This window comes from Mus musculus, chromosome 11 (genome assembly GCF_000001635.26).
Source record: "Mus musculus strain C57BL/6J chromosome 11, GRCm38.p6 C57BL/6J".
NCBI classification, from domain to species: domain Eukaryota; kingdom Metazoa; phylum Chordata; class Mammalia; order Rodentia; family Muridae; genus Mus; species Mus musculus.
In genome coordinates this window covers 98,216,097-98,230,323 of record NC_000077.6, presented here as the reverse complement: position 1 = coordinate 98,230,323, position 14,227 = coordinate 98,216,097, and the positions used below count along the sequence as shown (strand labels likewise).

Below are 14,227 nucleotides of genomic sequence, written 5' to 3'. Positions count from 1 at the left end.
ATTTATAGAATTTGAGAATATCAGAAAATTAAAAAGATTCTTCTCTAATTTCCACCCTTAGTTTTACTTTTTTGAGATAGTGTTTTTACTATGCCAAAGTTGGTCATAGGTCACAAGTAAAGCTTGCCATATGTGATGCTGACAAATGCCTCACCTCTCTTCAGAGTTATAGAGCCGAGCAAGTCCAAAATCTGCCAGTTTGATTTGCCCGCTGAAAAACAAATTATTTTCATAAATAAAAGCAGCAGTGCTCAAACTACACTTGGAAACTTAAGTGCCAATTAAAGAGCTAAATGAATTATAAAAATTAATTTTGATGCCCATTTCTATTAATCATATTTCTATTAACGGTTAACCTGCCCAATTTAAATTTTCCAGACAAAGCTTGTAATGCCTCACAATATTTTTCTATTATTACATTTTTGCATTTGATTTCTAATTTATCTTTTGACTAAGGAGTATACATATATCACCCTGCTTGATTCCAACTCTTAAAACAATCATCTATCTTACTTCAACCTGGCCAAAAACTGGGACTATAGCTATGTATCTTCCATGCTAGCTCGAAACATTTACTTCTTTTTATTATTTTTTTAATTTGAGATAGAATTTATCACATAAAACCAGACTCAAACTAACAAAGATCCACTTGCCTTTGCCTCTTTATACTAAGATAAAAGGCGTACACCGTTACACTTAGCCTTTAAATATTTTCTGGTAGACATCTGTGCCTAGTACATGTGTTAATGCAATACCTAATTTTGAAGACAAACATAATGGCACTTTTTCTTTTTTCTTTTTTTTTTTTTTTGGTTTTTCGAAACAGGTTTTCTGTGTAGCCCTGGCTGTCCTCGAACTCGAGATCTGCCTGCCTCTGCCTCCCAAGTGCTGGGATTAAAGGTGTGCGCCACCACCTCCCAGCTGAATGTACATTTCTAACAAGCTCATCCATGACACCAACAGAGCTAGTCTGAGAATTATTACTTTTTTTTTTAGACTGCATATTGCTATGGACTTCAGGCTGTTTAAACTCATCATCTTTGTGCCTCTGCACTACCATGCAGCTTGAGACACTCCTTTAAAGGAATCAGAATCCCCTTTGACTCTGCTCAGTAGTGACTGTCTAATTCACTCTCTACCTTCCCTTCTCCCATTCTCTCTTCATCCTCCTTCCATCTAATATAGTGCTAGGTATTAAACTCAGGTACTTGTGCATGCTAAGTGTTCTAATTACTGAACTACATTCCCATCCCTCAGTATACAGAGATGTCAAAGAGTATTTTAAGAAAATTAAACATAAAATTGGGAGAATTACTTAAAAACTATGAACTACTCAGAATTATGTTAATGTATCTAAATTTTTGTATCCTAGTTTAATATGTATAACCCTGCTACATTTGGAGAATGTAGGGGGCTGATTGCATCTGAAGTACCTGATAACTCAGGTAAGACAAATCTCAGAGAGCAAACCTATGAGCAAAAGGATGACTATAAAACAAGAAAAGTAATAGGAACAAAACTTTACATTAAGTCAACCACTATCATTCCTAATAAGAAGTCTATACACACCTTCATCCACTTGCCCAAAATACCACTTCTTTTTTCTGTGTGAAACAAGATCTCACTACATAACCCAGTCTCGCCTTGAATTCATATTAATCCTTGAGTTTTAGCTTTCCAAATGGAGGAATTAGAAGCATGAGCTTACAAGCAAATTCCACACAAAGGAAATCTAAATTAAAATGGCAAAAGACATAGCTATGAAAAATATGCTGGGGGCTGGTGAGATGGCTCAGTGGGTAAGAGCACCCGACTGTTCTTCCAAAGGTCAGGAGTTCAAATCCCAGCAACCACATGGTGGCTCACAACCATCCGTAACAGGATCTGACGCCCTCTTCTGGAGTGTCTGAAGACAGCTACAGTGTACTTACATATAATGAATAAATAAATTTAAAAAAAAAAAAAAAAAAAAGAAAAATATGCTGGACTTTAACACCACCAGCAGCTAATACATTTGCTGCATGAATCGTGTATTTCTTTACTTGTTTGGTTATTATTCATTACTTCTACATGTGCAAAGCATGGTATGTGTGTGTGTGATGTGTAAGTGTATGGTGTGTGTGTTTGTATGTATGTACATATGATGTATGTGTGTGTGATATGTGTCTGTGCAGCTAGAGAAATACCTGTAGCAGTCTAGCAGTCAGTATACCCCTTCTACCCTGTGAGTTATGGGTGAACTCTCACTGTACTTGACAACAAACTCCATCTCACTGTCCCTTACTTTTTGTGGTGCTGGAATTAAACTTAGAACCTTTAAGATAAGGTCTTATAACTCAAAGTAGCCTGAAACTCCTATATGGAAGTATTGCAAAAATTTGGCATATACAACAGAAAGAAAAAAAAAGCCCACTATCGTTTTATTCAATATATTCCAAAAAACAAAAAAATCTTCAAACATAATCTTCAAGTGCTCAATGTTTTTTTCTCTTCGGAATCCACTGTCCATCCCATTTTATGTCCATTCCTTAACTATGCATATCCTCTCAACACTAATGTCACCTTTGATCTTTACTTAGCAGACTTTTTTTCTTGAGTGTTATAATCTATAATCTGACATCTATGACTATTCACTTTGTAAATATGACCATATTGTAGTCAATAATTTACTTTTATTCCTATCTCTTTAGGAATTTCTCTTGGATTCTACTCATTTTAATATTTAGAGAGGGTCTCATTATGTGGATTGGATTGGCCTCAAACTCAAGAGAACCACTGGCTTCTACCATCGTGCCTGACTTAAAGATAAATTGTTTTCCCACTCAGTGCCAAATATGGTACACACAGTTTTTTGGTTTTGTTTTGTTTTGTTTTTTTGGTTTTTCGAGACAGGGTTTCTCTGTATAGCCCTGGCTGTCATGGAACTCACTTTGTACACCAGGCTGGCCTCGAACTCAGAAATCCGCCAGCCTCTGCCTCCCGAGTGCTGGGAGTAAAGGCATGCGCCACCACGCCCAGCTGGTTTTGTTTTGTTTTAAAGATTTTTTTTTTAAAATGTATGTGAGTACACTGTCTCAAACACACCAGAAGAGGGCATCAAATTCCATTACAGATGGTCGTGAGGAACCATGTGGTTGCTGGGAATTGACCTCGGGACCTCTAGAAGAGCAGGCAGTTCTCTTAAACACTGAGCCATCTCTCCAGTCCAGAGGCCATCTTATTGTAAGTATATATAGTATTTTTATACGAGTATATGTGTGCGCGCATGATTTTACACATACTACATATATGCAAGAACCCTTAGAGGCCAGGAAAGAATACTGAATTGTTTAGAACAGGAATTATAGCTGGTTGTTAATTCTCTTGTGCACACTAAGAAGCAAAACCTGTCCATCTACATGAGCTTAACTCCTGCTGCATCAACCTAACCTCTTTTGATACTTTTAGCAGGTTTCACTGCCTTCAGTCTTGCACCATATAGTATTTATTAATGCCCTTCTAAAACAGAAAGCCAGGTCTCTCTAACACAATACAGGCTCAAGTTGGGTATACAATTTACATCTCAGAACTTGGGGGCTGAAGCAGGATTACTGTGAGATAGAGAAACAAAGTGAGACCTTTGTTCATAAATAAAAACAAACAAACAAAAAAAAAAACCCGTAAAACCATAAGATGAACATTTTGGTCTTTTTTTTTTTTTTTTTTTTTACTTACATAATGAATTATCATAGAAACCAGGCTAGCTCTTATCTCCACATTCAGTTCCTATATCAAGTATGCTGCCATGATAAAACCAGGCCATATGTTTTAACCACCTAGTGAATGTGTTAAAAATGGGAATGTATCCATATGTACAGCCACTCACATAATCCTCAGGGCAAACCATGAAAGAACTGTTGAATACCTGTACTGATGGAAGAGCCCTTGTCTCCTGTGGCACTTAATAAAATGTAAAAACTAAGCCAAATGCAGTGGAACCTGCCTCTAATCTCAGTCCTCTGGAGGCAGAGGAAGATTGATCTCTGTTATCTCAAGGCCAGGGTAGTCAAAACAGCGAGTTCCAGGACAAAAAAATAGTTGTTTTTGTTGTTGTTGTTTTTGAAACAAGGTCTTGCTATGTATTCCTGGTTGGCCTCAAACTAGATACAGAAGCCAGGCTGGCCTTTAGTTCAGAGAACCACCTGCCCCTGCCTTCCAAGGGCAGGGATCAAATGCATTCACCACTATTCCAGGTAGATAGTCTTCATAGTTATTGAGCAAACTTAATGCATGTTTCTCCTGCTCCAACCTTCTAAGTAGCTAGGAGTACAGATTAACTAACTATTAAAGATCTAGACTTAAGAGTAATAGACTTTCACCTTTAATAAGAGATTTTGAGTTGTAGAATGATTAAAAAAAAAAAAAAACCCAAACAACAAAAACAAAAGAAATCTTCCCTGAAACTAAAACCAACTTTCTCCAAAGTATGTCTTACAAAATTGCCCAAGCTGCCATCAAACTCCTGACACCCCCCACTTTAATTATCCTAGTAGCTGTGATGGTAAGAATGTTCCCAGTTCCAGTTTAAGATTTAGTATCTTTACCTCATGTTTGCCTCACAATAAAGCCACATAATCTTAAATAGTACTTTACTTAGACACACTTGAATGCCATCCCAATTGAACTAGAGATAAAAGCTCCTTAGTAAGATATATAATAACAGCAACTCAGCTTCATTTTTCACCTTAGTGTGCTTTACTTTTTGCTTTAGCAATAATGTTATATTTATAGTTTTCTAAGCACTGCTTTTTTGTTTCTTTTTGAGGTAAGAGTCTTGAAGTTTCAAGCTGGCCACATAACTGGTATATAGTGCTAGGAATCAAATCCTCATGTCATGAGGCCCACTGGCAAGAACAGTCTAAAAACTGAGATACATTCTAGCCCTACTTTCAAACCCTGAATGATTCTCCTACCTTAGTTTCTTAAGTCATGAGACTATGGGGGCATGTTCTTTTTCGTGTGTATATGCTTTTGTATAAGCAATATTTTCTGCAGAGATTTTGCTTCTTCATTGATAGTCTTTCTGATAAATTTCTATTTACTCCTGAAAACTGAATGTTTTAGGTATTTCTAAATTAAAGAAACATGGGACTAGTGTGTGGTGGTATATGCCTTTAAACCCAGCACTTGGGAGGCTGAGAACATAATAGTTCAAAGACACCTGAGCTAGACTGAAATCTTTTCTAAATCAAGTAACAATGAAACATACCTACTGAATTGAACATTAATAAATGGGTTAGCTCTACTACTAAACTCAGCTGAACAGTGTACGCTACCAAACTTTCAGTGTTAGAATTTAGAGACTGGAGAGATGGCTCTGCAGTTAAGAACACTGACTCCAAGAGGTCCTGAGTTCAATTCCCAGCAACCACATGATGGCTCACAACCATCTGTAATGGGATCTTAAGCCATCTTCTCATGAGTCTAAAGACAGCGACAGTGTCTAATTTAAAAAAAAAGAAAGAAAAAAAAATTTATTATTTTAGACAATTTCAAGTAATCCCATCTGAATTATTATTATTATTATTCTACCTCCTAACACAACCACCATGCATGTTTGTGTGTGTACAAGTGTGTGTAATATAATTTATAATCTTAATTATCTAGATAAATCAAAAAGGGAAAAATTAGCCTTACTTGGTTACTATGTTACCTGTTATTCAGCAAAATGTTAGAACATTTAATATCCCGATGGAGGAAATTCTTTTTGTGACAGTAATCCAGTCCTTCCATTAGCTGTTTCATAAATGACTTGATATGGTCCTCAGAAAAGTGCACCAAACCTGATTCAAGCAGTCCCATTAAGTCATGGTCCATATATTCAAATACAAGGTAAAAGGCACCTATATAACATGAAAAAGAAATTTTTAAATGTTGACATAACAATCCTCAAATTTGAATATAATTTGAAGTTAACCACAGTCTCTCTGGAACAACCCCTTAATTTTATAGAAAAAAGACCTAAATTAGAATAATACTAATGATACACAATACTACTGGAAGTAAATCTAGATTCCTATTCCAGTTTTATGTTAAAAATTTACATTCTGAGAAAACTGCTACCATTAATTTATATACATCATGATTAAAGTCTGTTAACAATTACAGACCCTGGGCCAAATCCAAATGCAATCAGCTACTTATTCTAGTTTTTCTAGTTTTATCTTGTATGAGATAACCATACCCATTTGTTATAAATTATGAGTACTTTTTTTTTAATCTTATATTTAACAGTTTTGCCTGCATTTATTACCTGTGCACAATATCCTTGCCTGGTACCTGGCAAAAAGATGGTACCGAATCCACTGGAACTGGAGTTAAACATGGTTGTAAAATGACATAAGTTCTGGGAGGCAAATGAAGGTCCCTTGATCCATCTCTCTAGCTCTATCCTCCATACTCCCTTTTTTGAGACAGGTCCAGGACTGACTATGCAGACGAGGTTGGCCTCACAGGCATGGGCTGCCACTGACTCCTAAGCACAACTCACAAGTACCTATAATCATAGCTCCTGAAGATCTGGCACCTTCTTGTCTCAATGGGCAACCACATAAACGTGACATATACTCAGACTCACACATAAAAATAAAATGGAAAACATTTTAAGAAAAAATAATTGAAAGATGTTGTTAGGATTGCTCAGCGTTTTCTCAAAGTACTTGCTTTGCAAGCCTCACAACTTAAGTTTCATCCCCAGTGCCCATTATCAAAAAAGAGAAGCAACTCCTGAAAACCGTCCTCTGAACTCTACAACTACCTGCAACTCGAGCTCAAGGAGATCCAGCCTCATCTACATAACAAGTTCCAGAACAGGCAGGACTAGAGAGACCTCGTCTATTTAAATGAGTAAATATAAAAAATCAGAAGATATATGATATGGCTCAATACATAAGAGCACTTGTAGCTCTTGCAACAGATCTTTGTTCAATTCCCAGAACCCACATCGCCACTTACAGTCATTGGTAAACTCAAGTTCCTGAGCATCCAGTGTCCATTTATACACAAACACACACACACACAAAAACACAAACTCACAACTTTTTTTTCTATATATATTTTTAAGTGGTGGCACAGGCCTTTAATTACTGCACTCTGGAGTCAGAGGCAGATGGAGTTCAAGTTTGAGGCTAGCTGGGTCTACATAGAGAATTCCAGGGAGCCAGGGCTACAAGGAGACTCTGTTCAAAAATAAATACACGTTGGGTGCAGTGGTGCATACATTTAATCCCAGCATTTATGAGGGAGAAGCAGGTAGATCTCTGAGTTTGAGACCAACCTGGTCTACACAATGAGCTACAAAACAGTCAGTGTTATAAAGAAACTGGGCCCACCTCCACCACTGCAAAACAGAAAAAAGAGAGATGGAGAAATGGTTCCATGGTTATGAGAACTTACTGCTCTTCCAGGCACATGTTTGTGTATAAATACACATTCAGTTAAAACCTCATACAAATGAAACTCAAGTAACAGAAATCTCTGCTATTACCTTTGTCCTTCTTGAAATCCAGTGCATCTTGTTTGTCTGTGACAATTTCCTTCATGTTTACAACACTCTGGTGAACTAATTGACGAAGAATCTTGATCTCCCGGATGGCTGTGATTGGGAAGCCCTCTTTCTCATTGTCCAGCCGAACCTTCTTCAGAGCTACTAGTTCTCCTGCAAAAAAAGATGCAAACTGTCATTGTAATCAACTTACATTTCTTAGTCCTGGTTAGGAACCAGCATTACATGTCCTCACCTTCACAAACTTTTTACATAAAACCTGATTCCCTTCTGTTTTGTAAGGGGCTGAGATTGAATTTAGAACCTATACTAAGCATGGCTTCTACTATAGGGCTACACAAGCAGTCTTATTCCTATATTCTCATTTTTTCATACAGATTCATGCTGATATAGAATCTCTTCTTGAGTCACTGTGATCTAAAAACTCAAGTTCAGGACAACCAGAATTGTTAGACAAATAAACCCTGACTTGAAAACCAAACCAAAGAAAAAACACAACCATAAATAAATGAATAAATATATAAGCAATATCATTCTTTTCCTCCCCAGATTTCTCATTTCCAGGACAGGGTCTTGATAAGCAGATTAAGACACCTACAACTGCTCTACTTCTCACATGGTAGAACAGAACGAGAGAACAGACTCCCTGCAAGTTGTCCTCTGACCTCCCAATGTGTGCATGACACAAATATGCCCAAAGACCAAACAGACATTCATTTGTACTCACTAAATAAATACAATACCCAACCACCCCCCAAAAAAACACCACACAAAAAAATTTCTGCAAGTAAAAATAGTTTAAATAAACTACAAAGGCTGGGATTATATCTATAGCCTTTTTGATAAAGTGTAGTGCAAGTTGTAGGTTCAAATCCCACCACCAAAACCCACCACCAAGTCAAAACAATAAATATCCAAAATAGTCAACAAAAAGTAGAGGACTTAGTTTTGGGTGTCTTATATTGCTGAAAATCAAACCCAGAACCTCTGAAATATAAGGCAATCAGTCTAGCTCTGATCTAAGAGCTCTCTGGTCATGCGTGGCATCACACAACTGCAGACTGAAAGCTTCTCCAGGTGGTCTGACACTGTCTGAACATTCACACATTGTTTTGTCAGTGATCCTTGAATAATAACAATGTTTATTCAGAATCTGCTGGGTTTGATACTATAAATATTCTAGAGATGATATAAACTACACAGAAGATGGGCATAGGTTACACACAAATATTGCCCTATTTTTGTAAGAGAGTAGGTAGAGGGAGGTCCTGGAACAAAAACACTAAGAGATGGCCAATTTATTCTTTTGGAACATTCTAATCTACTTAGTAATAGTAAAAGAACAAATGAGAGCATAATATTTATTTTAATACATCTATTAAAATATTAGGGGCTGGTGAGATGGCTCAGTGGTTAAGAGCATTGACTGCTCTTCCAGAGGTCCTGAGTTCAAATCCCAGCAACCACATGGTGGCTCACAACCATCTGTAATGGGATCTGATGCCCTCTTCTGGTGTGTCTGAAAACAACTACAGTGTACTTACATTTAATAAATAAATAAATCTTAAAAAAATATTAGTAATTGTTAAATTATTACACTCTGGCATCAAGAATTTTAGGGAAATACCTGTGTCTTTGTCCTTGGCTTTATATACTTGGCCATAGGTCCCCTCTCCAATAATCCCAATAATGTCAAACTTGTCCACACAGCGCTTCCCCCAATCACTTTCTGTTTGTCTTCTTTCTCCATAACGTGGACAACAAATTCTAAAAGGAAAATCAGTAAAAATGTTATTTTTTGCCATTACACAATTGGCTTCTTACAAAATTATTACTGAAATGGCAGAAATGGAAGAATGAAATAATATCTAGTGGCAGAAATGGAAGAACGAAATAGTATCTATCAATGGTTATCATAGAATTCTGGCTTCAAAGGTACAAGGTAGTGGAGAGGTGTGTAAGTGTTCACTAAATGCATGGATTGCTTTTCAAAAAAGCTGGCCAGGGTGGTGTCTCCCTTATTTCTGTTTGTTTTCAGAAAGCTAGCTCTCTGCCTGCTCTGGAACTAACACTGTAGACCAGGCTGGCCTTAAACTCAAGAGATTAACCTGCTTCTGTCTCCCAAATGCTGTAATTAAAGAAACTGCAGCCAGGCGTGGTGGCACAGGCCTTTAATGCCAGCACACGGAGGCAGAGGCACAGGCATATGGATTTCTGAGTTCGAGGCCAGCCTAGTCTAGAGGATGAGTTCCTGGATTGCCAGGGCTACACAGAGAAACCCTGACTCGAAAACCAAAAGAAAAAGAAAAAAGACACTGTAATCTCTAGTGAGTTCTAGGCCAGCCAGGGACACAGAGCTAAGACCCTTTCACAACAAGAAAAAAATGTCATTTATATTGGTGAAGGAGAATGGCTCCCTTAGAATCATACATTTGAGTGCTTAGTCATCAGGAATAGAAATCTTTGATAGGATTTGGAGGTATAGCCTTGTTGAAAGAATTATGTCACTGGAGGTAGGTTTTGAGCTTTCAAAAGCCCAAGTCAGGGGCTGGAGAGATGGCTTAGCGGTTAAGAGAACTGACTGCCCTTCCACAGATCCCTAGTTCAATTCCCAGCAACCACATGGTGGCTCACAACCATCTATAATGGATCTGACGCCCTTTTCTGGAGTGTCTGAAGACAGCAACAGTGTACTTATATATAATAGATAAATAAATCTTGAAAGAAAAGAAAAGAGGAGAGGGGAGGGGAGGGGAGGGGACATGAGACGCAAGCCAGGCTACTGTTGCTCCTACTATCTATAGATCAGACTGTAGCTACTGCTCCACTGTCTGTTTGCATACTTCCTGCCATAGGAATGAACTGACTCTCTGAAACTGTAAGCAATCCCCCATTTAATTGGGGAATTAAATGGTTTCTCTCATAAGAGCGGTCTTGGCCATGTTATATCTTCACAGCAACAAAACTAAATAAAACAGGGATCCTTCCAAAGAAGACAATTTTCCCATAATATTGAAATAAAATATGTATTTATTGGTTCTCACTTCTTAGTTATAGATGTATAAATTTCAGATATAAACCAAAAGAGAACATTCTTAAATTAAAGAGATCCCTAGAGAGCACCATCTTCTCTTTTAGAGATCCTGAGTACAATTCTCAGCAACCACATGGTGGCTCACAACCATCTGTAATGAATTCTGATGCCCTCTTTTGACACTCTAGTATACATGCAGATAGACCACTTGTATACAAAAAAATAAATAAATCTTTAAAAAAAATGAGAGAGAGACAGAGACAGAGAGATCCCTAAGGTGATGATAAGATAACTAACTCAGCAGGTAAGAGTCATGAACCAATAATCAATTTCAAGCATCTATATAGTGGCTTACAACTGACTTTAACTGCAGTCCCAGGGGATCCAGTACCCTCTTTTGGTCTCCTGGGACACAGGACATGCATGTAAACCATAAACATGCATGAAGACATGTATGTTCATAAAATATAAAAATTACACATCCTGTTAAACTTACTTTGGTCTCTTTTTATATGGTTGTTGAGGTGGTGTAATTGCCTTTGGCTCTGGAGAATCTGGAGGCGATGGATCTCCTCCTGGTAGCTCAGGAGGAAGAGGCAAGTCTGTAAGCAAGTGGCGAGTCCTCTGTTCCTTCTCTTTCTTTGCAGGCTTTGAAGGAAGTGTTTCTTTTGGACTAAATAGAGATCAGAGAATAAAAATTATTCAGAAACTAGGCAAACAAAGTTTACAAAGACATGTTATGTAGGCAAATCACTAATATCCATAAAATAACAATAAATCTTAAAAAAAAAAACTAAACAGATAAAACTTGGGGGCTGGAGACATGACTCAGTGGCTAAGACACTAGCTGCTCTTCCAGAGGTCCTGAGTTTAATGGCTCACAGCCATCTATAGTGGGATCTTCATGCCCTTTCTTTTCAGGTGTACATTCAAGCTAAGCATTCATATAAATAAGTAATCATTTTTTAAAATTCTACAAGAAATTAGTACTTGAATGTACTTCATATTTAAAATTAATATTTGTGTTATACTTTTAATTTAAACTTAAAAATTTTTAAAGTTTGTATCTGTGCACTATGTGCATGCAATGACAACTATAGAGGCCAGAAGAAAACATCAGATACCTTGGGACTATTGTTATATATGGGTCTAAATCGCTATGTGGGTGCTGAGAACAGAATGCAGGTCCTATAGAGGAGCAGCCAATGCTCTAAGCCACTGAGCCACGTCCCCAGCCCATTGTGGTAAAATTCTTGCCTAGCAGGTCCTAGATTCTGGGTTAAATACCCAATACCTGATGATGAAGAGGAGGCAGGAAGGGTCCAAACTTGGCCAAGTATTTAGGCAAGGAAATAAGATATTAAAAGAGGCCACAACTACACAGCAAGTTTTAAGGCCAGTAACCATATGTGTTTCAAAAATCCAAAAATTAAACCAATTCAAAAACTCTATGGAACACCTGACATTCCTATTTCTAATAAAATAAAATGTACAAAGGAAGTTCTAAAAAATTATAATGTTGGAATGAAGCTCATACAATTCATGAAACTTACTTTGTAATAAAAGATTTAAATGAGAGAGGTAACTAATACTACTTAAAAGACTTAGAGAAAACTTAGGAAAAGGAAATACTAGATCAAAGTGTTTCACAGCTAAGTTTGAAAACAAAACTCCGGAAAAAATAGGTACCTTAGTTGTTTGGGAACAGACAACAATGATCTAAGACAACACAAAATAAAAACTCTCAAAATAAAATGGAAAAAAAAAAATTCGCCTGGCGGTGGTGGTGGTTCAGACCTTTAATCCCAGCACTTGGGAGGCAGAAGCAGGGGGATTTCCGAGTTTGAGGCCAGCCTGGTCTACAGAGTGAGTTCCAGGACAGCCAGTGCTACACAGAGAAACCCTGTGTCGAAAAAACAAAAATCAAGCAACATTTTCAGACTTACTAAGACTCTGATAGGACTCACACAACCAGCAAATCATAGTAGTATGGAAGGAAGGAAGGAAGGAGGGAGGGAGGGAGGGAGGGAGGGAGGGAGGGAGGGAAGGAAAGAAAGAGAAAAGCAAGCAAGCAAGCTTTCTAGAAATTGGAAAAGTAGTCAAATTTTGGATCATTTCCCTTTTTTTAGACCTCTCACTATGTACTCATGGCCGAACTGGAACTCACACCAATCTTCCTTCTTAACTTCCTTCCTTGTCTTCCTCCTTTCCTGTTTGCTGTGATTATAGATAAAGCCTGATAAACCCAAAATTGAAAAATATTTATTTTTAAATTGTGTATGTTTGTGTATATATAAAAGTGACAGTAGATGCTCAACTAGGTGCAATGCCAGATTCCCTGGAGCTGGAGTTACACTAGACATGGGTGCTGGGAATGAATTTGGGTCCTCTGCAAGAGCAGCAACTCTGTCAACTGATTTCTTTAGCCCCCTCCCCTTTTATAAAAGTAAGTGTTCCGCTTGCATGCATGTCCGTGTACTATATGCACGCCTGGTACCTGAGAAAGTGCTGAGCCTAAGTGGAAAACCTGTCTCGAATTAAAAAAAAAAAAAAAAAAAAAAAGAGATTTCTTAGTTCTGTTTTCTAGAGGAGAAAGAAAACTAAAAGTACCTCAACTGTCCCATGACTATCACTTAAGTCCACTGTTTTTCTTTCTTTTTTTTTTTTTTTTTTTTTTTCCAGACAGGGTTTCTCTGTGTAGCCCTGGCTGTCCTGGAGCTCACTCTGTAGACCGACCAGGCTGGCCTTGAACTCAGAAATCTGCCTGCCTCTGCCTCCCAAGTGCTGGAATTAAAGGAGTGCACACCACAGCCCAGCAAGTCCACCTTTAGTTTTTTTCCTCAAAAATTACTTCATGGCTTCGGATATAGTTTATTAGCACTGAAAAATGTACATACTGCCAGGCATGGTGGCACATGCCTTTAATCTCAACATTCAAGAGGCAGAGGAAAAAGGATCTCTGTGAGTTTAAGGCCAGCCTGCACTACCTAGCAAGTTCTAGGACAGGCAGGACTATATAGAGACAGTCTTTGGGGGAATGATTAAAGGGGACAGATGACATTCTACAGGAAGATTCTATTTAACAGGACAATCATCAGTTGAGGCCACACTAACCTGAAGAGGTCAACATCTTGCTTTAATAAATTTTAAAATATTAAAAATATTAAAAATAGGGCTAGACAGATGGCTCAGCGGTTAAGAGAACTGACTGCTCTTTCAGAGGTCCTAAGTTCAATTCCCAGCAACCACATGGTGACTCACAACCATCTGTAATGGGGTCTGATGCCCCCTTCTGGTGTGTCTGAAGACAATGATGGTATACTTGCATACATTAAATAGATGTATAAATTAAAATTAATAAAATAAAATAAATAAAAAATACGAGGACCTATAAAGATCCAATGTTTAACAAACATAGCTCTTACTGTAAGGCACTAAATATGCCAAATAGGGAAAGAACCTGACATAATGAAAGAGATATTTATATGCCAAATAAAATACAGATGTACATATACAATTTCTCCTTATCTAGTGTTCCTGGTTTCTCATTCATACTTTTTTACAAATTTCCATGAGGTATTTAGGTTGCTTTAAGTCTGTATAAGAAACAGTTGACTCCTATCCCAATTTTGCAATTTTGAAATTTCTGT

At 37.5% G+C, this 14,227-nt stretch overlaps 1 protein-coding gene across 11 annotated transcripts in view; it reads right to left on the bottom strand.

Moving 5' to 3' along the window:
- Positions 1–14,227, bottom strand: part of Cdk12 (cyclin-dependent kinase 12) — a 78,669-nt gene that overhangs the window by 50,778 nt on the left and 13,664 nt on the right. For all 11 annotated transcript variants that reach the window (XM_011249224.3, XM_030246276.1, XM_030246277.1 and 8 more), the window contains exons 3-7: positions 11,074–11,250; positions 9,171–9,310; positions 7,526–7,696; positions 5,693–5,882; positions 155–211 (exon numbers count right to left, since the gene is read on the bottom strand). In XM_011249224.3, the coding sequence (XP_011247526.1) occupies positions 155–211; positions 5,693–5,882; positions 7,526–7,696; positions 9,171–9,310; positions 11,074–11,250 (735 nt within the window). The remainder of the gene's footprint in view (positions 1–154; positions 212–5,692; positions 5,883–7,525; positions 7,697–9,170; positions 9,311–11,073; positions 11,251–14,227) is intronic.